The 22,362-nt window shown below is 37.7% G+C and overlaps 1 protein-coding gene across 1 annotated transcript in view; it reads right to left on the reverse strand.

Annotated features, from left to right (window-relative positions):
• Positions 1-11,362: 11,362 nt before the first annotated feature.
• LOC139707913 (protocadherin-15-like) overlaps positions 11,363-22,362 on the reverse strand; it is a 29,909-nt gene continuing 18,909 nt past the window's right edge. Inside the window, exons 12-19 of the mRNA XM_071619907.1 lie at positions 21,758-21,846; positions 21,062-21,151; positions 19,605-19,676; positions 18,260-18,463; positions 17,036-17,248; positions 16,491-16,597; positions 14,966-15,036; positions 11,363-14,317 (exon numbers count right to left, since the gene is read on the reverse strand). Of these exons, the coding sequence (XP_071476008.1) occupies positions 13,601-14,317; positions 14,966-15,036; positions 16,491-16,597; positions 17,036-17,248; positions 18,260-18,463; positions 19,605-19,676; positions 21,062-21,151; positions 21,758-21,846 (1,563 nt within the window). The 3' untranslated portion in view covers positions 11,363-13,600. The remainder of the gene's footprint in view (positions 14,318-14,965; positions 15,037-16,490; positions 16,598-17,035; positions 17,249-18,259; positions 18,464-19,604; positions 19,677-21,061; positions 21,152-21,757; positions 21,847-22,362) is intronic.

The following is a 22,362-nucleotide window of genomic DNA, read 5'->3' on the forward strand; positions in this document are numbered from 1 at the left end:
AGATACACCCCTTCCGGAATAACTAAAACAAATAGAAACGAAATTTTGTATTCATGATAAGCGTCTCTCCTAAAAATTTGCCGGAAAGGTCTGAATGGTGATTTCGAAAACAAGTAGAGCAGATAAGCCGAAAAAAATGTGCAGAATTTGTTTGACTTAAGTCTGACACTTTCATCATAGAGCTAACTCTTATATCTTCAGAAAGTTTAAGGTAAGGGAAGTACCTGTAATTGATTCTCATAATGTTTTCTGTCTACTTTTTAAATCATGGAGAGACACAGCATGACCCCCCCCCCCCCTAAAAAAAAATACTGCTATTCTTCAACATGGTGTATATATGCCAATTTATACAGGCAGAGGTATAATAAACACTTGGATCAAGGAGGTATGGTTCTCTCATGCCTCCTTGCTTGGATTAAGCAATACAATGTTAATGTAGAGCACCAGTTTAGTTCGAGGAAATGAGACAATTAATCCGTTCAAGATTTGTGAATAAAAATTTTGGTGCAGCCATCGCTGGATAAGAAGACAGCATTAGTTTGTCAAGTCACAGCAGAACTACTAGTATAGCTGTATAAATGTTCTAGGGAATTTCTCAAAATTTCCTTTTACGAGCATAACGAAAGGACAAGAGCTCTTCAAAAAGCAGGGGGTATAATCACCCATGATATGAAAATAATGTTGATCTACATAACAAGTAACCAAAAGTGATGAGGTTTGAAATACAGCAGAGCAGGTGCGCCAATGAAACTTAAATCATGTTCACAGATTGAATGTGCAGTTATATCATTTTGTCACAATTGAGTACGATAACATTTAACATTTCACTTTCGTAGGTCAGGACAGTGTCACATGTCATGGATGTGCCTTCTTCCTGTTTTGTCAGGTGCTGTTGAGTTTCAATCCCCCAGAACAACGTCTGGCCAAATTGATGATATTCTTATCAGCTGCAATAAAATAAAGTCTGGGCTATTTGCCTACCCTCCTTTAGATCGTATGTTAAAGGGTTGACAGAATATGTGCAGTTATAAGACTTTCCATAATTACCAACAGCGTCGAATAAAGTAACATCGAGAGTATCACTTCCGGATGTCAGGACTGTGTCGGTGTTGATTGCTGTGTCTTCGGCCTGCTGAGCGAGACTGTCTGCGACTTCTTGAGATGACGCCCCGACCTGGAGCCGCATATCACCAACCACGCTCCCGGCAGAAAAGACCATATCACCGCAAGTCAGACTTAAAAGTCTTGAACCCAGACGAGCTCTCAAGTAAGCAATTACCTAGCACATATTGAGAAATGTTCAATTAACTAAGTCTGAGAAATAAGGTAGATCAAATGTGATACTCATTAACTGGAAGAACAATACATTTGTATTCTTATAATAGCTTTCCACTGGCATTTTAACAGCAATTGCGTTTCAAGGTCACGGCAGACAGTGGTGCTTTCTCAAAGTACACAGGATAACAATTCTGATCTCAGTTAATTATTTTTATACAATCTATGTAGTTTGTTGAGGCAGAAGGTTGTAATGCCAATCTGGTCAATATTTATATGATATTGACTGGCCTTAATTGAGGGAGATACCAGGAAATATTGCCCAAACTGAAAGAATACTGTCCGAGTCTAAGACGAGGGCAATATATTTTTTCAGTGCGGGCACTATTTTCTGGTATCTCCCGCAAGGCCAGTCGATATCATAATTATTACCTATGCCCTAAATTAGGAAAATAATATGTGAATACGGCTATACACTATGATATAGATCAAGCCACATTTGACTTACCTGTCGATGATCACCAACATGTCGAATAATTGCAAAATTATTCATCAATGTACATCATTCAACTCCAACTTCCAAGATACATAATCGTAGTTATAACAGGCTAACTTCAAACATCTGAACCTATTTGCACTTGTTTCTGCTTCTGTTTAAATTTGGAGAGTTGTAATAAGTGATGGTCAATGTGCAGTTATTGAGCACAAATTGACTCGTCATTGTTTGACGCGTAGTGCTGTTAGATGCTGGAAGTATAGCCGACCTTGTATGAGTTGATTAATTGGCGTTCTTCTGCGGTACGTGAGCCCCAGATTTGTGAATGTCTCCTCTTTGTGACTGACCGGAATGTTTACATCTAAAGTGAATGGCGAGGCCCTAATGAAGGGTGATACGCACTAATGTCGCCCGCTGACCTCGACAACTGATCAAAATACCAACTACACTTGCCCCGCAAACTTACCTCATAAAGGTAATAATGGTATATATTGACATTCTTTCTCATGTTTGTTACCTCCTCCAAAGTGTTTCATTTTATATTTCACAATGAATAATAACAACAACGCTAATAATAATGATAACAACAACACCAATAATAACAATAATAGTAATATAATGTAATAATAGCCATATCAATGGCATAACAGTGCAATGTTGGCTGTGGAATATTCGTCCAGTTAGAGTGCCCAAGCGGTGTGAGGTAAAGTGAAGAACGTACTATGTTGCAGAATAGTGCGGCCAATTCCAGATAATACGCCGACTGTACGTCTCTTAAGTCCGCCGTGAACTCCAGAATGACGCCATTTCTCTGTGTCACCACCATACGAGCCTGAACCGCTCGCCTGAAAGGCGCTGTATACCAAATCAAGCAGGAAAAGGTAAGAAGTGTAATGAGAATATAATACTATTTCCTAACAGGAGTATTGTATGAGGACTGGTCAGTATTCCAAAAGTACAGATTGGGTGTCTATAGTTATAGAGTGTGGCCATCGCTTGATGAAGTATGGATATATATATATATATATATATATATATACAATATATATATATATATATACAATATATATATATATATATATGTACATATATAAGTGTGTGTATAACAGTGAAGGCGGTAAATGGTCATCCTTGTGAAGCATTACGATCCAAACGACTGGGAAATTTTCTAGTCATATTGAATGATAACAATATTTTGTTATTGCTGAAATCCATTAAATAGAGTCACGCATAAAGGCTTATCTGAGTCATATTCAGTCGAATACTGGTTGATATTTGTTTAATGATATTGTACACTACAACTTTAGAAGAGTAGTCCAGGTGAAATTTGTCTAGATGACGAAAGCTGTCCATTCCTTAGAGCGGGAGTTTCTTGCAAGTAACTCTTCCGAAATGGAGATAGAAAAGTCCATGAATCCGGCTGTTGTACTAAAAAGAGCTATAAGATTTCCTTCAATATTAATGAGACCGATTTCGATTTCTTATCATTTTTTATGATTGTACAAAACAGAAACATAATAACAAAAACGAGGCTGCAATTAAGAAAACAATGTCCATCTGATCCAATTTCGTACACACACACACACACACACACACACACAACATTTCACCTTCAGTACTTCTGTGTGACGTTGTGACTTCGGTTGTCGTCATTGCGGAAGTAACAATGGATGATCCTGAATGAACGGTCTCTCCGGTGATTCCTCTCGTTGGTTGAGATGGAAGAGACGCCGTTGTTGCTAGGTGCAATTGAGATGTTGGTGAAGGCCTTAATATTTTCTCAACAGTTGTTTCAATTGTTTGTGGAACGGCTGTGTCTCCCATACTGAAATACGATGCTGCTTCTGTTGTAGTTGTCAAATATCTCGAAACAGGGGATTCTGATGGCGCTGCAAGTGTTGTCCCAATTAATTCTATTGCATATGTTGCCCCGTCAGTATTCGAATCCTGAGATGTTGTTGTCACAACATCTGAAGGGTTGTCGTTAGTCGGTATGGATTCCGTACTTGGGTCTGTGACTTTTTGAGTTTGTGTAGAAGGATGGAAGAAATCCGTGGATTCGGTTATGGCTGATGTTTCCATATCCGTAAGTTCTGATACTGTATTATTTGGATAATGTGTAGAAATGAACAGAGCTTCGGTGGTGTGCAGTGTTTCTATATCTAACGTTTGTTCAGTTTGTCCAATTAAATCTGCACTGAAATTGGTAGTTAAAGGTTCGGTTTGTTCTTCTGTAATCATTGAAGTCAAAAATTGTGTAGAAGTTACAGGTAGAGATCTTCGAGTGGGCAATGTTTCTACATCTGTTATTGGTTTAGTTTGTTCACTAAAATCTGCACTGAGATCGATGATTATTAGTTCAGTCAGTGCTTCGGTTACCATTGTGGTTGGAGTTTGTGTTTCAATAAGTAAAGACTCAGTAGTTTGCGATGTTTCTGAATCTGTAGTTCGTTCAGGTTGGACACTAAAATCTGCACCCAAATTGGTGGTTAAAAGTTCAGTCTGCACTTCTGTGACCATTATGGTTGGAGTTTGTGTATTAATAAGAGAAGACTCGGTACTTTTTAATGTTTCTGAATCTGTAGTTCGTTCAGGTTGGACACTAAAATCTGCACCCAAATCGGTGGTTAAAAGTTCAGTCTGCACTTCTGTGACCATTATGGTTGGAGTTTGTGTATTAATAAGAGAAGACTCGGTACTTTTTAATGTTTCTGAATCTGTAGTTCGTTCAGGTTGGACACTAAAATCTGCACCCAAATCGGTGGTTAAAAGTTCAGTCTGCACTTCTGTGACCATTATGGTTGGAGTTTGTGCATTAATAAGAGAAGACTTGGTACTTTTCAATGTATTAATTTCTGAATCTGTAGTTCGTTCAGGTTGGGCACTAAAATTTGTACCCAAATCAGTGGTTAAAAGTTCAGTCTGCACTTCTGTGACCATTATGGTTGAAGTTTGTGTATTAATATAAAGAGAAGACTCGGTACTTTTCAATGTTTCTGAATCTGTAGTTCGTTCAGGTTGGACACTAAAATCTGCACCCAAATCGGTGGTTAAAAGTTCAGTCTGCACTTCTGTGACCATTATGGTTGAAGTTTGTGCATTAATAAGAGAAGACTCGGTACTTTTCAATGTTTCTGAATCGGTAGTTCGTTCAGGTTGGGCACTAAAATCTGCACCCAAATCGGTGGTTAAAAATTCAGTCTGCACTTCTGTGACCATTATGGTTGAAGTTTGTGTATTAATAAGAGAAGACTCGGTACTTTTCAATGTTTCTGAATCTGTAGTTCGTTCAGGTTGGGCACTAAAATCTGCACCCAAATCGGTGGTTAAAAGTTCAGTCTGCACTTCTGTGACCATTATGGTTGAAGTTTGTGTATTAATAAGAGAAGACTCGGTACTTTTCAATGTTTCTGAATCTGTAGTTCGTTCAGGTTGGGCACGAAAATCTTCACCCAAATCGGTGGTTAAAAGTTCAGTCTGCACTTCTGTGACCATTATAGTTGGAACTTGTGTATTAATAAGAGAAGACTCGGTAGTTTGCAATGTTTCTGCATCTGTAGTTGATTCAGTTTGACCACTAAAATCTGCACTCAAATCCGTGATTACAAGCTCATTCTGTTCTTCGGTTGATATTATGGTTATATTTTGTGTATTAATGAGTAAAAATTGGGTAGTTTGCAATGTGCCTGCAACTGTACTTCTAATTCTTTCAGTTTGGCCACTAAAATCTGCACTCAAATCATTGGATATGAATTCAGTTTGCACTTCTGTGACCATTTTGGTTGGAATTTGTGTACTAATAAGTGAAGACTCGGTAGTTTGCAATGTTTCTGCAACTATAGTTGGTTTAGATTGGTCACTAAAATCTGCACTCAGATCTGTAGTCCTGGTTTTGGTATGCATTTCTAATATTGTAATGGTTTGGAATTGTGAAGAGAGGGGAAAAGTTTCGGTCGTGTATGCTGTTTCCAATTCTATCAATTCAGTTCGCCCAGTTGAATCAAAGGTCGAATGTTCAGATACGATGTCTGTTAATATAATTGTAGGGATGTGTGTAGAAATGGGAGAAAATTCGCTCCCGTCTGTCGCTTCCAAGGTAGTATCTTCAGTAAAATCAAACCCGCTTAAATCGTCTCCACTTTCTTCGAAGGAACTTCCTTCTGCTGGCGTCACTTGAGAAGACAAGGAAGTAAATTTGGTAGTATCGGAGAGAATCAGCGTCACTGTTTCAGTTTGTCCACTGAAATCGTCTCCACTGACATCATCCGAACCTTCGTCATACCGCTCTGTCATGACGAGAGTAGCTAATGTGAACACAATGATAGCAAATATTATTTGATGTATGAGCTTAAAGGGATTATAATATTCGGTTGAGATGGGGCTTCAGACTAAGATGAAAGAGGCTAGAATTCTAAGAGGAATTACAAGTTTTATGAAAATCGAAATGCTTTGAAATGGCTGAAATATTCAAAATAAAACGATCATGATAAAAAGCGGTACCCACCTATTTATTAGGATTTTTTAAACTTTGCTTTTAGATCTGTAAACCATTTCAGAACCATTTTTTATTACATAAACGTTGAATTCCTCCTATAATTGTATGCTCTTTACATTCATAATGTGGTTTCTAAGTATCTTGCAAAACGTTTAAAGCTGAATCATCATCTCAACCAATACTATATACTATACCATCCCTTTCTTTTAAAGGTCATGTTTACTATTGGGATCTGTGATTCAAAGTATGTTCAAGATATTACTTTTGATGCATTTGCGTAGGTCAGTTGCATCACAAACATCCTACCATGTAGGAATTTGCAATGAAACCCAAAATATACGGAGTAAACCGTAACTGTAGACGGGTTAGTCTGGAAACATTTATAATAATAAATATAACCATTGTTAACATTTTGTATATTCAACAATACTTAACATTGATTTTACTGATGCAAATTTTTACATTGGTTGTTTCTGTCCCTAACTCATATTTCAGTACAATTTAAAGCACTAATGCTGAGTTTTTATTTCATCTGCAAATGGTAAATAATTATGCCGTTAATGTGGAAAAACTTCATGAGTTCCTTCATGGAGACAATGATTTGTTTGAGCTCCCTCGTGCTGATATTTTATTTGTGAGTTCTCAAAAGGCCTGCAGAGGCAATAATTTACAGTACAGTCTTAATAAATGATATTGATGGATATTTTCCTTTTCTTTTAGATATTTGTATTCGCTGGCAGAGTCAATTATTGCAATATCTTTTTGTCAACTAACAACAATAACGTGAACACAAATGCCGCAAATGTCGTGGCTAGAACTTTGATGACATTATAATTTGTGATATCACGAAGAGGTTAAATTGCAGTTACTCAAAACATAGAAACTGGAAATCTTCAAAACATATAATGCATACCAATTTTGTAGTTTATAGACTAAAATAATTTCAAGAGAATCGTGCAAAAGCTGAAGCACGTCTCTTTTCACTGGATGTCATGATTGGTAAAACGAATGTTAGTGATATTCAACAATTTTATTACAGTATCGGCCTTGAACGGAAACCGGTCAGTATTGAATAGCGCAAAATGCGAATATAATTGTCTCATTTGACAAATCATATTATTTGCCGTCATAGATACGGTCAGGTCAAGGATGGAAAGTAAAGAAGTTGAACTGAATTAAATTGAATTGAAAAATAAGAATTCCTTGAGCCCAAGGCATGCGAATTCTTAGACAAAATGGAGGATTAACTACAACCACCTCAAATCAGCATCCCTAACTCATGACAAACTACACGAATAAAAAAAATGTCCTGATTAGTTTTAGGTTTATTCCTGCAACAAACATTTATACTGTTCGTCTTCTTTGCCACATGCTGGGAACATGTTTTATGTTTGCTTGCTTTTTTGATAATGCGTGTGGGAACATTGCAACACGTTTCTGTAATCTGCGCGTTTAGTGAGGTAGCTAAAGTGTTATAGTGTCTCCATGCATGATAAACGATTTGAAGCTCGCTATCGCAATACAGAGAATAAATCAAATCATGTTAAATCAAATCAAATCAATTGGGCAATCATCAGTTTAAATGATTTTCATTCAAGCTTAAACAAACTAGAAATGTGCGTAGAACTAACCTGTGGAAGCTGTAGTCGGGTTTTCCTGATCATGCTGATAGCTTGTCTGCATCAATGACAGCAAGATAGCAACTAACAATGTCTTCCCAGAAGCCATCCTGGTCTGCACCTATACAGTCTCGGGCATTTTGAAAATACACGAAAGAGAGTAAGTATCCCGCAAAATTACACCAAAAGACTCATGCATTCGTCTCTATTAATCTAAAATCCTCATCCCATGATTTCTCACCACATACGCAACTTGGCATTGTTGACTTCTTGTCTCTCTCAGAAAAATCAATCAACTTTCCATCTCTTCAGGCTTATATTACTCTGCAAAACCCTAATGTTCGTTATCATTGGTTATGGCGTCATTACGAGCAGCAGAACAATGTAAAATAGATACAAGCATGGTTAAATTATAGAGACTCAATCATCATCTGTAATATAAAACTGTCGTCATATCCATTCAGTGCTAATCACCGAGTGCATTCAAAACTCATCTGATTGCAATCTGTAAAGAGATTATCCTCTTTCTATTCACTAATAATCGATGAATCAATTCATTTTCTTCTCAGATCATAATATGTTGAATAGAGCATGTTATATCCTTTCAATGGTAAGTCAATGCAATTCAATTCAAAGTTTATTTTTTTAGATTTATTATATTTTTGATATTTGAATGCTATAAGGAAGCAAAATAACTCACTTTTCCTTTCTCTTTGTTTTTGGTTCTCTGCAAAACTAGACCTCTTGCTAGCTTGTAGTTTATGTCTTTCTTAAATTGATATGTAATTTATTATGTGTGATAATGATGCAATCGTTTGCCTTTTTAATATGAATATGCCAATAGGTTATTTGATGTGTATCAATATCATCCTCTGTAATTATGTATTTTCTATCTAGTATGTGTAATATTCTTATACATTATACTTGAAAATCAGATTGTAAGTTGTCATGATTAATATATCACGACATGAAATAATTGAATTGAGTCGTATGTGTTGAGAATGAAAATAGAAAATAGGGACACAATAACACCGGCCAGACATTATAAAGATTATATACACCGAAGACATACACTACGTCAAAATAATCATATTTTGATGAGGCACGGTTTATATGGGATATTTAAAAAAGAAAATGTTTACGGCTACTTACAACTAACTTTCCACATTAATGTCAAACCTATTATACACTTTTGCAGCGTTATGTTGACTAACGGTCGTGGATATTGTATCCACTTTTTTGTATTTCCTTCATGACTTATTCGTAAGTTGTTGGAAACGAGCACCAGGATTGTCGATAGTAATTAAGTGGCACAGTATGCTGGTTATTCGATATTGATAGTAAGGTTTATAGCAAGAGAACTGCTGTGCATAGGTTCAAAAGGAGCCCTGGACAGAGCACGCAAGACTCTCGATAAACTCCAAGAGGGACTCAGTTTCTTCTGAGGAGGCGTAGACAAAAGGAGGGATTTCATTAGTCTAGTCAGATGGGAGGAAGATCCTACCCTTTCTCCCCTCTGAAGCCTTTATGTAAGGCTGAAATAACCGATCTGTAGCCTCTGATTGTTGAGATGGCTAAGCTCTTGTCAAATAGATGCAGGAGGAATTCAGCGATCTCGCCTACAGGTGCTGTGGAAGGATCCACTTTCTTATCGTAGCACCACTTGAAGTAGTACTGTAGTCTAGAGTCATAAGTGGCTCGTGTACCTCAACCTCTACTTTACTTATCCATTTTTGTTGTCATTTCAGTGTGATGAATTAAACTCTGTGACATTCGTTGTCTACTATCTATCATTGAGGAGACTATCATAAAACTAAACGCGCATCACACTGAACTTGTTGCCAACTACTTCATTATTAAACTCGCTCTAAATTTTACTTTTTTCCCACGGACAGTGGGAAGCCACTTAATGTTAGTGTTACCACATGAGTACATGGACTGACAACCTGCTGCTTAAAGACGAGTTTGAATAAAGGGATAACGAATGTGGAGATTGCATATATACATTACTCTTTGTATGATGTTATGACCTTATCAACATTAATAAAGCCGAACACAATCATCCACATATTATATATATATATATATATACACACACAGCACACACACACACACACACACACACACACACATAGACGATTAACATTATACATCACAATGGAAATTGTGGAACAAATCAGCCGATTTCAACCACCATATTTCAGGGCCTCGGGTAAATCAACGCGACTTTGAGGCGTTCATGATTATGAAAATGAACGTTCTAATTTTCTTTTAATCAAACAAGCTCACGCACAGAACCTACCTTACATACCAAAGGCGCAGAAGTATCGTCCCTGCTCAAGCACCACTCCACTAGCTGTATAGTTTTTGGAGGAAGTTATGTGATATTTAGGAGGAAGGACATCGATGCATCTTCTGTTACTTCACTCTATTTGGCGCCGGTCAATCGGTCAGCTATATATAGGAGTTGTTACGGCCCTGTGCACTTTAACAGTGGTGAGGCTCACGAGTTGGTCAGTTGGTTATAGTGCTTCATATCAGGTCATAATTTTCATGGTGTTGAATCCCCCATAATTTATACACTAGGTCAAGTTTTCTGGTCTAGCTGTGGTATTGACTCTGTATAAAGCCTCAAGGTGGCAGTTCCAATCATATCATTATCAAGTGTCCTTGAATTAAAGACCAACCCCGTTCCAAACAAACAACAAAACAAGACAAAACCGGAATGGCAGCTTAGGTCATATTATTACTGGACAGTGGGCGCCTTTTATCATAATTATTGGCTCAGAGTAGCTCAAAGAAAATATACCTGATTTGATACAGACGGATGGACGCTGAGTGAGAGAGAGAAAAGGAGGGTAAAATGAAAAAAAACAAACAAATATGTTATTTATTTTTCAATTGCAGACAAAGATTAAGCTAGAAAAAAAAAATGAAGTCAAGTTGGTCAGGATTTTGAATAGAATTTCATATCGTTGCTGAGATATAGGCCTACCAAAAAGTCTTCACAGAACGCGCGTAACAGGAAAACAATTTCACATTTTCATCCCATCATGATGGGAAAACATATTACGTAAGAGAATATATATGTATATGTATATGTATATATATATATATATATATATATATATACACTCCATTCATAGTATACAAAAACACTATCAGACACTGGAAAGAACAATAGAAAATATGACAATTATTATACTATTTCGTCATACATACTTTATTGGTGATGATCAGTTGTCCATTTGTCTTAAAAGCTATAAAAAGCTATCATTAAACGCATAGCACACTAAAATCCAGTCACAATGGATTATTATATAGTCAGGATTTATCAAATTGTTGTGTAATGCACGACACGTGACTTCTCTTATTCAAGTCACTCCATATTCCTTTAACTCTCCTTCTTAAATCGAGACACTTACTGATCTTTTCCTTTGAATTAACAAAAATAGCTGCATACCAAAACATAAACATAAACATATAAACATCAAATATAAATCCTGCACAAAAAGGAGAGTGAGAGACATGGCTTGAATTATCATCTCAGCATTATCTTAAAGTCGTGTCACTTTGTTTGATTTGTCTTTTTCCTTTTTTCCGTGGAAGCGATAAATATCTTTCGTTCTTCTTCTTGTTGTGTTTTGTCAGATATTAGGAGGGGAATTACAATCCCATCATTGCTTTGCCCATCGAACCACGGCTATTTTACATCGTAAGGATTTTCGTCTTCATTTTCATTGGAAGGTTTCACGCGCGCGCACACACAATCGGCTTGAAAATGACCTTAAACGGTGGTACACCATGACACTCGTGACTACTGTGTGTTAATAATGTGGAGCTTGAAAAACAATCCATTCTTACACAAACAATCCTCACATTTATCAAATTTCCTCTTTTGATACACGAAAAAAAATAAAGCGAGCAATCTATTCTCCCTTATGAAATCGCAAAAGCCAATATCTTTTATATCAAATAGAAAGATATTTCGTCACAATCATATATCTTATGCTGTATATAAAAGTTATATAAGCAATATCTTTTATCCAAGCTTATGTTGACTTTCACCTATAATTTTCGGTGTTTTAGTTCGTTTTGTTAAATGCACCAGGTCAGTACACAAGCGCTAGAGGCACAATGCTCTAGAAATATCCGATACACATAATATCACAATATTTGCTACTGAAAATGGACTGTCCGATAATGCATGATGGTTGCTCTACTTAGCATAGGAAATTCCGGATAAATACGTACATACACACGGATTTTGGTACTTCGTTACTTGAATACTTACAATACTAATTCCACTTTTTTCATGCGACATGTGAACCTTCATTCTTGTCATTAATACTGCTCGATGCAAAGCAAAGTGTCGGTATAATATGTTATTTCCAACAAGGTGTCCAATCACTCCTCACTTTATATAAATAATTCTTTTTTCCATTCAATCCTATAACGTGTCGTTCAGGATCTCGTGTTTGCGCTTAGAAAGCTTCGTCGGAAAAATAAAAGAATTGCTGCAAATATTACATATAAATCTATACATATATCTCATCGTCAGTCAGTCATTCCTTTTGGTGTCACATTCACTGTATGGATCGAATCTGAAGGAAAATAACAACTGCTCATTATTTGCCGGGAACTGATGAGCATTATCTATATATCATGAGACCCATGATCACTGACAGCAAAATGAGGTGTTATTGTTCTTTTTGTAAATCTATTTTTATATTCACACGCACACACACACACACACACACACACATATAAAAACAAACAACTGGAATTTGATCTAGGTGCTGTCTTAATGTCAAAGTCAGAAAACTTTTCAATTTTCGTTCAGCATGCTACTCCGGCGTTCTGAATTAAGAAGAGGTGTTTAAAAGCCTATCACCCTTCCTCCAAAGCCGATGTTTATCTTGCTTGCAGGCATTTTGACTTGTTCGACAGTATTTCTTTTCTCAACAGAGAAGTATATATATATATATATATATATATATATATATATATATATATATTGTATTGGAAGACTTAGGATTTGTTCTTTGATATAGCATCGGGTTTCTCAGTAACGGGTCACACAAACAAAGCTTCATTTAAAAAAAATTGCATTTAAACAAAATTCATAACATTTTCACTTCCAGTGATGACTTTGCTTACGAGAATTTGAACTCATTAAATACTAAATGCAGAATAATCATAGAATCCCGTAAGCATGAGTAAAACTTGAATATGGGACTAATACTGAACTTTGATCACGTATTTTTAAGTAATATAAGAAGTTTAATATGTGTGGTTGTTGTTTTTAGTAAATGCGTGAACTACTTGCATATAACTATTAGGCAATGAAAACACAGTCTTGCTCTGAATGACACGAGATACATTTTAATCCAACTCAGCTTTAAAAACTTTGAAATAATACGCAACTATTCAACGACTATTGTGATGACGAGTATGTTAATTTTTTTTTTTCATGCAGTGTTGCTGTTGAAGAATTATAGGATTTTTTTCGCGGAATTAAGCACAAACATGTGCATTTGCAAGAAAGAAAAAAAAATCGACCAAAAGATATTCTGAATACTCTAACTTACAAAGCAAGGTAATGTGAGAATTTACTGATATAACATGGAATGGATGAAACAGATTTTTAAAAATCTCTTTTCATTCGATTTAACTCCGTCATTACCACTCTCCATTAGGCTGTCTGGGAGATGGTTAGAGACTAGTTACACCTACTTCCGGAAAGTCACCGCCACTGATAAGGGATTCGTCTTCTAGATAGTCCACGGTGGAGGGCTCCGAGTCGTTCCCCATCTTTCCGATGACTTCGTCCTGGTCTGGTAAGGATGCATGTTTCGTCGCAGGGGAGCTGTGACCGCTGTCGCTCTCTGCACTGCCGTCGAGTGTGCTGGTCCCATCGCCGGCGCCTTGCCCGACGACGGTCTCACCACCGAAAGTCACCGTCTTTCCTTCGGGTCGCGCGGCGTCCGCGTCGTTACCAGTAGTCGTTGGTTGGAAGGGTATTACATTTTCGTAACCCGTGTCCACTGCCGGGATAGGCTCCGCAGCAGGTTGCTGACCGCCTGGGGCCATCACTTCGTAATCAGGGTCAGGCAGTTCCGGAGGTGAGCTCGCACGTTTCTCCGAAGCGACATTTACGTACGGCGGCTCTTTGCCATTATTATCTGTTTCTTCGACCTGGTCGTAGTCCGGGTCAGGAATGTGTGGAGGCGACTCGACAACCGCGGCTTCCGTAGTGGGCGATTCAGTGAGTTCTCGTTCACTGGTATTCGGGAAAATTTTCGTGCTGTATGGATGGTCGTCATTTGGCGATTCGCCGATTATGTTGACGGCACCTTCTTCTTCCGGGTTACCCGTGACGGAAATTTCCTCATCTGGCTCATCGAATGGGTAAACATCCATGGTTGCTTCCTGGTTGTGGGGAACATGAGAATGGTGCCATTCACAACAAAAGCAGCAACAAAAACAACAACTAATTCCTGCCAATGTTAGTGTCCAGTAATATTTCATTCAAATCAATTGTTAGCCTTTTGACAGGGCCTCGTGGCTGAGGAATTCACCACATCGAGCATTGCGAGAAACGGGTGAACGCGAGTTCCGAGTGACGCAGCTCCAGCCTGCCCCACTCTGTCTCGCGTTCACCCGTTCCCTCGCAGCTAGTCTCTTCTCCAAGCCTCAGCCAGGCGGTCTTGTCAAAAGGCTAATCAATAGTATGGTCATCGTTAACATTTATTGTATGACTGTGTGATAGTTTAGCGAGCTTAACGGAGTGGCATTAATAGGTATAAGAAAAACGAAACACTTACACACATTTTAGCACCGGTGACGGTGAGGGTAAAAAAAACCACTAGTATCGTTTTTATCCGTATCGTCACGGCAATCATTTTAGTTCCGTTCTTATCAATGCATCCATCCCTCTTGCACTTTGGCCTACCAATCGCTGATTTCTCATCATTTTTGTTCAAATACTATCTGAGCCTTCACTGTAAAGGAAAAAAGTGAAACAAACTAATATTGCCAAATAAAAGAAAGAATGAAATGTAAAAAAAAAAAACTCACATTGGTTTCATACTCGCGAGTGTCCATCATCAATGGAGGAATTGGAACAAGTCGGTTGTGCTCCTCCGTGTCTGTTAGAAAGGAATATTCCACATGATCAATGAAGGACCAAGACCGACATAACGCAAGTATTTAGTTCACTGGGCAGTACGAAGTTTACAGAACATTTCAATGTGGTAATTACAGAAGTCGTATTCAGAAATGTAGAAAAGTGAAACTTTTCTCTATAAAACACACAAACACACACAGAGAGAGACATGCAAGGTGTTTAAACAAATAGCGCACTGTTGATTAGACTTAACTTGACTTGACTTAACTAGAAAAGTATACACCACATAATACTGAATTGATTCGAGTATTACGGAATGCAGTGATATCATCATGAAATCATGAATCAGTTTCATGATATTCATGTTTGTACATGTATTAGAAGTTAAGATTTTGCGATTCTTTTTTTTAACTAAACGTTGTACTTGGGAAGACATTTTTGCCTGCGAGTAAATGACTGTGTGTGTGTGTTAATCATCAAAGTGGATTAATTGTATTATCAACTAATGCATTACTCTGGCTACTGCCGGTATATGGCCGAGGTAAAATCAAAGAATATTCTTTTCATGTTTAATGGCAAACGATAGCTTTTTTTTGTCTTACAGCGAACGATTGTGCGATTATCACCATCACCATCATCATCATCATCATCATCATAATCACTATCATTATCATCACCACTGTTACAATAATTTGATCGATTGAAATTACGTTCCGGTATCTTTATTGCTTTCAATTCATTGAAAAACATTTAAAATGCATTAGCTTACACTGTAAGTGATTTTAAACATAAGATATATAAAGACTAGCGCTGACGGAGCATTTCTGATGAATAGTATTCATCTACCCTGAACTTGGTCGAGGATTAGAACACCAGAGCTTCCAATATATGGAATTCCCAGCCATATTGTCTGGGGCTATTACGTGGGAATGAGGACACCCCTTTTTCATACATTCACACAAAGATTATTATTTCTGAAAGTACAGCGAGTTGGAAACCGGACAAAATCTGAAATCCTTACTTTGAACTTAGATATAAATATGAAAAAGATGATTCATAATATCATGTTTATGTGCAATATTCAGCTATGAGCCATATGCAATTTACAATGTATACTTTTTTAGTTACTGATACATATACAAGTAATAAGTGTTCCATTTTAAAACCTAAGGATATACACACATACAAAATTCAACAAATCTACAAAAGGCACTACATCGATTTATGAAGTAAATAGGCCTATACATGATGGTGAAAAAAATTAAGAAAAAAAATCATTCTGTATGAACTGTGACACTGACTGCAGTTGGATGAAACAAAAATAAATGCATGGAAACTAAAAAGGGTATAGATAGAAGGGGATATAAGGAGCGAGAGAGAAAAACAGAGACAGAGAGAGAGAGAGAGAAGCATAGAAAGAGATATAGAGAGAGAGAGAGAGAGAGATAAAACAAAAAAAAAACTTGCTCTACTCACCTGCTATCTGTTCTGCATTTTGTGGAGCATCGCCTTCGGCTAGAGTGATCTCGGTAGTATTTGTACCATCCGTCAAGTAGACTTTGGTGATCAGTGGATCTTCCGACCTTCATGGAATGAACGAACATTGAGAAAAATCATGTAAAAATCATCCAACTCTATGCCTATTCTGAGGCAATGATATTATAATCTATTCATGGGTGAATCGCTATCACAACAAGTCATGCTGTCTGACTTCTACGCACCTGAGTCATAACAAGGAGGTACTTTATAGGCAAGGGCTCGCCAAGTACCTCTTTGGTCATGCATATAAGGTGCGTTGTCTTGGTATAGAAGATTCAACGCCACAGCAAATGTCTTCTAAACAACGTGACCAGCGGACGCCTGTACTTACTCGAGAGATGAAAATAGTTTATTCAATCTTGTTTGCCACATACACAGACTTCACTCGCACGTCACCATCGTAAAACCTTAGCGATTGTCAGCGCAACACGCAAAACTTGCGACAACTCGATCACTTGAACTATACCAGCTACCTGACTTACCCGGTCACAGACTCGGCTTCTTCCTCCTGCGTCACCTGCGTCCCCTCCTCCTCCTCCTCCTCCTCTTCCCGCGCCTCTACCGCGGCATCCTCCTTCTGAGTCGAGATGTAGCGCTCTTCGGCGTCCTGATCGGGGTCGAAAACGGGGTTCACAATGCCCTGCTCCCTCACGCTCAGCGTGCGGGAAATGTCATTTCCGCCCTCCATGAGCATCCTGTAGAAACGAACATGACAATGATGTTGATGTTCCTGTTGCTGCTACAACTCCTGATGTTGTCTTACTTACGCGGGTATCCTTTCAGAGTATTCACCTTCATATACCAGTTGGTCCTACCCTTGTCAGTCACTACTAACAACAACGCCAGGAACATGCTTGATAAGTACATGAACTATAATGGTCTGTAAAGAAGGACGTCTCGTGGAGGCTATAACCCGAGGCTGTGTTATCTTGTCATGAGATGTAAAACACAGGTAGGATTCGAACCCGTGATATATTCCATTCAGACTCTGGAGCATTATCTACCAAGCCACATTGCTTGCACAAACTTTGTTGACATGGATCGCTTCGACATAATATCGAGCTATAAATCTGGTTCATGTCATGCATCTTTCGGAGATCCAAATCAATTTTGAAAAATGGTGTTGATGTTGGTCCAAAGGACCTGGGTTCGATTCCCAAGTCCAACTGAGCAATGTTGTGTGTAATCATACCATCCCTCTCCCTCATGTAAGAGGCAAAACACTATGTCCCTCGGATAGGACATAAAATGGAGGTTCCGTGTAAGAGAGAGTCACAACTCATGCACGAAAAAGATCCCACTCCACTTAATCATCGAAAAGAGCAGGGTATTTAACTCGGTGAAATGGTACGTGATTCTATCTTTCTACATCTTAATTCAGAAAAAGGTAAACCTGACAACAACAAAAAGATTGGAGCTCACGAAAGAGAATGATGTTAATAATATTATGTCGCTTTGTATACCTGAACATTCATCAGCCGATCATTAAATTTTGTCCATTGATTACCCTTGGAACTACTTGCAAGTTTACCCTCGTGCCATATCCAATTAAACAATTGTAACCTGAATACCCAAACGACTAAATCACAATACAAAACAAAAACTAACGCATGACGCAATTCATTGCAGGAAGGCTACAACCAAAAAGGTTCCAATGCTAACGTACATACGACCTTATATTGTGCAAGTATAAGGTCACAACTCACTGTTTCCATGACAACCAGAGGAGTAGGATGCAGATTAGGTTTCCGATGAAGATGATGAATGCGAGGGTGAGAGGCACCCATGCTTGGTAAGCTTGGATGGCGATGTTCGGACGGACGGAGGACAGTCGCAGCGGGGTGACCTCGAAATCCGTACCGTCACACGTGTAGGTGCCATCCTCATAAAGTGTGGCTTCCGTCTTGTTTCTGTTAGGTTTGTTTGAGAAGACAATTATGATTGTATTCTGAAAAAAAAGTTATGTTCCAACATTAGACTTAAGTAAAAGATTGTATGTGATTTAAACACAAAACGTTGTGCACTTAACACCCATGTTGTGCTAAGGTGTTGTTTTTTTTTTTCTCGAAAACCGTGATATTGACTTTAAAGGATTGTATAGTTTTTGGTTGAGATGGGAATTCGGCTTTTAACTTTTTGACAAATAACTATAAACTAAGTTATGGAAAAGAAGTTTATTTTATAAAAATTGGTTACGAAAGGGCCGAGATATTAAAAACAAAGTGAAAACAAAACGATCGTAATGAAAGGCGGGTCCCTTGTGTCTGATATCTCAGCCATTTCATAACCAATTGTCATCATGTTAACTGTGAATTCCTCTTTGAATTGTATGCTCTTCCATTTTACGTAAGAGATTTCTCATTGTCTCACGAAAAGTTGTAAACTTGAAGCCCTCTCTCAACCAAAACTATATCATCCTTTTAGTGAGTGAGATAAATTTTGGTCGTTACTTCAAATAATATGATGCATCACATGACATCCGTCATTCCCGCCGTATTGAGTCTCTATCTACTGATCTACAAATTATTAGAACGTGTTTCGTTCTCACCCCTTTCCACTATCACTTTCTCACATCACACAACCTATACTGAAACATGTGCTGCCCCCTCTCTCTTCCCCCTCTTCTCTTTCCTAAAAGGGGAATCCAGTCCAAATTTAAGTTAGTCTGATAAGAAAGAATAAGATATTAAGAGTTCAACGGTAATATTTTGATCTAAAGCGGCTGAAAAACGAGGAAGTTATGACATTTCTAAACATTTTCGTCATCTTATTATCATTATTTTTTTGGTACCTGATCAATGAAAAAAATTTGAGGGTATGACATGGTTAGCTCACTCATTTGCATGTTCATATATCCACTGTACAAGAACTGTTTTTGCAGAAATTGGCATACCTTCAAAATGTCATAACCTCCTTATCTTTCACCCGATTTCAGTCAGATCTTGACCTTTGAACTCGTAAGTTTTTACTCTTTTTTTAACAGACTAACTTGTGGATTTTGACTGGATTTCCCCTTGACAAACTGGCAAAGATGAGTCAGTCAATTCTTACTTGAAGTCCTGAAAGGTCATGTATTTAGACCACTCCCCATTTGGATCCACTGCGTACAACCACAAATCTGTCCTGTATAAGGAAGAAGTGAAAAATAATGCAGTTTACATGTATAGCTAGTGCAATGATAGCTGCCATTGCCATTGCTGTTGCAACATCTTACAAATGACTTTATTGCCCTCATTCATGAGATCCCGTTTGTCCCTTAGTTCAAAGTGTCATGTCACCAAACATACAATCGTCGTATTGTTGAAAAAAAAACGCTAAAGGAGAAAACAATGTTTCGCCGTGACGCCATTCCTGACATAGCACACGTCTTGCACGAGGGCTTATCAATGTCGCCATACGCGACCGATCATTACGATAGTGTGTGTTAATTGCTCTTGGCATCAGCCTTATAGAACACTGCGTACTATATTGCGTCCACTGCAGTACACTGGTCAGCTGAGCTGCAGTCAGCAGCACGTAGACATTTTTATTTCAACAATTCTAATCATTTTAAAGATTTTTTTTGTGGGATTTATATGTAACAAATACAATCCATTATCATGCACTGTTCAAACCTCTCAAGGAATTATCAGGAAATCACGCTATTCTGGCCATCTCGAAGACAACAATTAGAACTACACAGCCTCTCAGTGCATGGCATATTAATTTGTATACTATGCTACATACTTTAGCATAGTATACTATACTATACTATACTATAATTCACTATGCTATGCTGTACTATATACTATACTCTACTCTACTATACTATAATTTACTATGCTATACTATACTATCCTATACTATACTATACTATATTATACTATACTATACTATTATAGTATACTATACTATTATACTGTACAATGTCATACTACTTACCGAAACATTATTATTATGATGAATTACATTAGTTTAAAGATAGGCGGATACTGTAAACCTGATTTGACGAATCCTACTCTGATCGGGAATGGGGGCATCTAAACTTCAATGAATAAAATAAAACAAAAATGCAAACATAGTAACCAAACGGTGAGGTATAGAAGAGCAAATATAATCGATCTAGTACAATCTCAGTTGATTTTGTTCGGTGTATGAAACAAATGGCCAGCTTTTATTCGAGGCATTGACGATATTATTTCAACAAATCAAATCAATATTATTGTCTGTATATCTGTGGGATTCTGCGGGCCAGTTTGTGGATGGGTGTACGATCACAGCTCTACATTTTGTGCCTCTGGAAATCAAACAAGGTCTTTATAATCATGTCTTAGAAAATAATGACAGACGCAAACAGCTTCGTCATCATCACAAACTGAAGATATTGATTTTGTTGGCATCATGATTGTGCTGTGTGGTTGCCGTACGCGTAGAGTCGTAAATCTGACAGGTTTTTCTCGCATGAACCTATATTTGCAGGGTTTTACTAAGCTTCATTCCCTTCCGGTTCAAAGGTCACTTAGACTCACTTGCTGCTGTCAGGAGTTGATGTGGCACTCTCCATGCGTGGGGAGATGAACTGGACGAAGATTTCGATCTCCATTGCTGTCGCCATGCACCTATTGGGGGAAAATTGTAAATTTTACTATGAGGTCATATAATTACAGGCAAGACCACAAAAAGACGATATCAAATGACTATGCAATGTTGCCCTCTGCTTTCTGAAGTAGAAATGAGAAGAGAAAATCCGACACGCAGCTTTTATTCTCGAACCGGAGAAGTCAAGCAGACGAGATATCGGATCATTCCCGTCGAAAAGGGAAGGACCTATCTCGTTTCTTGGTGGCGCTTTTCTAAGCTTCATTCTTCGTCATTGCATAGTCGAATTCACGTTTTTATAAAGTCATGTCTCTATATCAAAGTGGGCCAACATGGAATACATGCATTTGAATTACCACACACAAACTACATACATGCATGGACTGATACACATGCACGCGCATAGACAAACACGCGCGAACTTTAATTGTGAATTATCGTTCAAGACGGTGGAAAAGTTTTCATATATGTTTGATCTGGTTATAACTGTTTTGTTTTGTGCTGTTTGGTTTTTTTTTTTTTTTTTTTCTCAATTCGATAAACTAACATGTCGTATGTTGCTATTATGGTGAAACATTCACTTCATTCCTGATGTTGCGATTTCTTTTTCTCATTATTCCACCTACCTTACAAGGTCGTCCTGCTTTCCCTTAACCTCCTCCACGCTCTCATCAATCCGAATAATGATGTGATCAGAAGAGAGCAGAACTTTGAACTGTAGTGGAACAAAATGAGATAAAACAACGACGTAATTATGCTGCCCTTGCTCTAAATATATCAGTTATAGTTTGAACAGAAAAGAAGACAACCTAGAGAAGGATTTGATGCCAAAACCCCATCACTGACATATTGCGCCAGGATATTCAATTTAAGAGTACACGCTATTTCATTGTGCTACGAAAGATAGCTTTAATCTAACTGTAATTTACTTTTTCATATATCTATTTGACTTAAGTTAATCATCTGTTACTTGTATCATTCTAAACCTTTCCCTCAAGTTTCATCCAAATCCGTTAACTACTTTTTGAGTTATTTTGCACATGGACAAACTAACAAACGAACAAACCAACGATAACGAAAACATAACCTCCTCCCTTTGCGGAGGTAATAATTTTCTTAAGTTGTATGGAATATTGGCGATGCTCCAGTCATTTTCAAGTGAATTTGATAACCGGGAACCATCTTTGGATCATAATTTCGAAGTGCTACCAAAAATGTATGTTTACAAGAG

The sequence above is a fragment of the Diadema antillarum genome, unplaced genomic scaffold (assembly GCF_040938485.1).
Source record: "Diadema antillarum isolate AM-2024a unplaced genomic scaffold, OU_Dant_1.0 seq00001284_RagTag, whole genome shotgun sequence".
Taxonomy (NCBI): Eukaryota; Metazoa; Echinodermata; class Echinoidea; order Diadematoida; family Diadematidae; genus Diadema; species Diadema antillarum.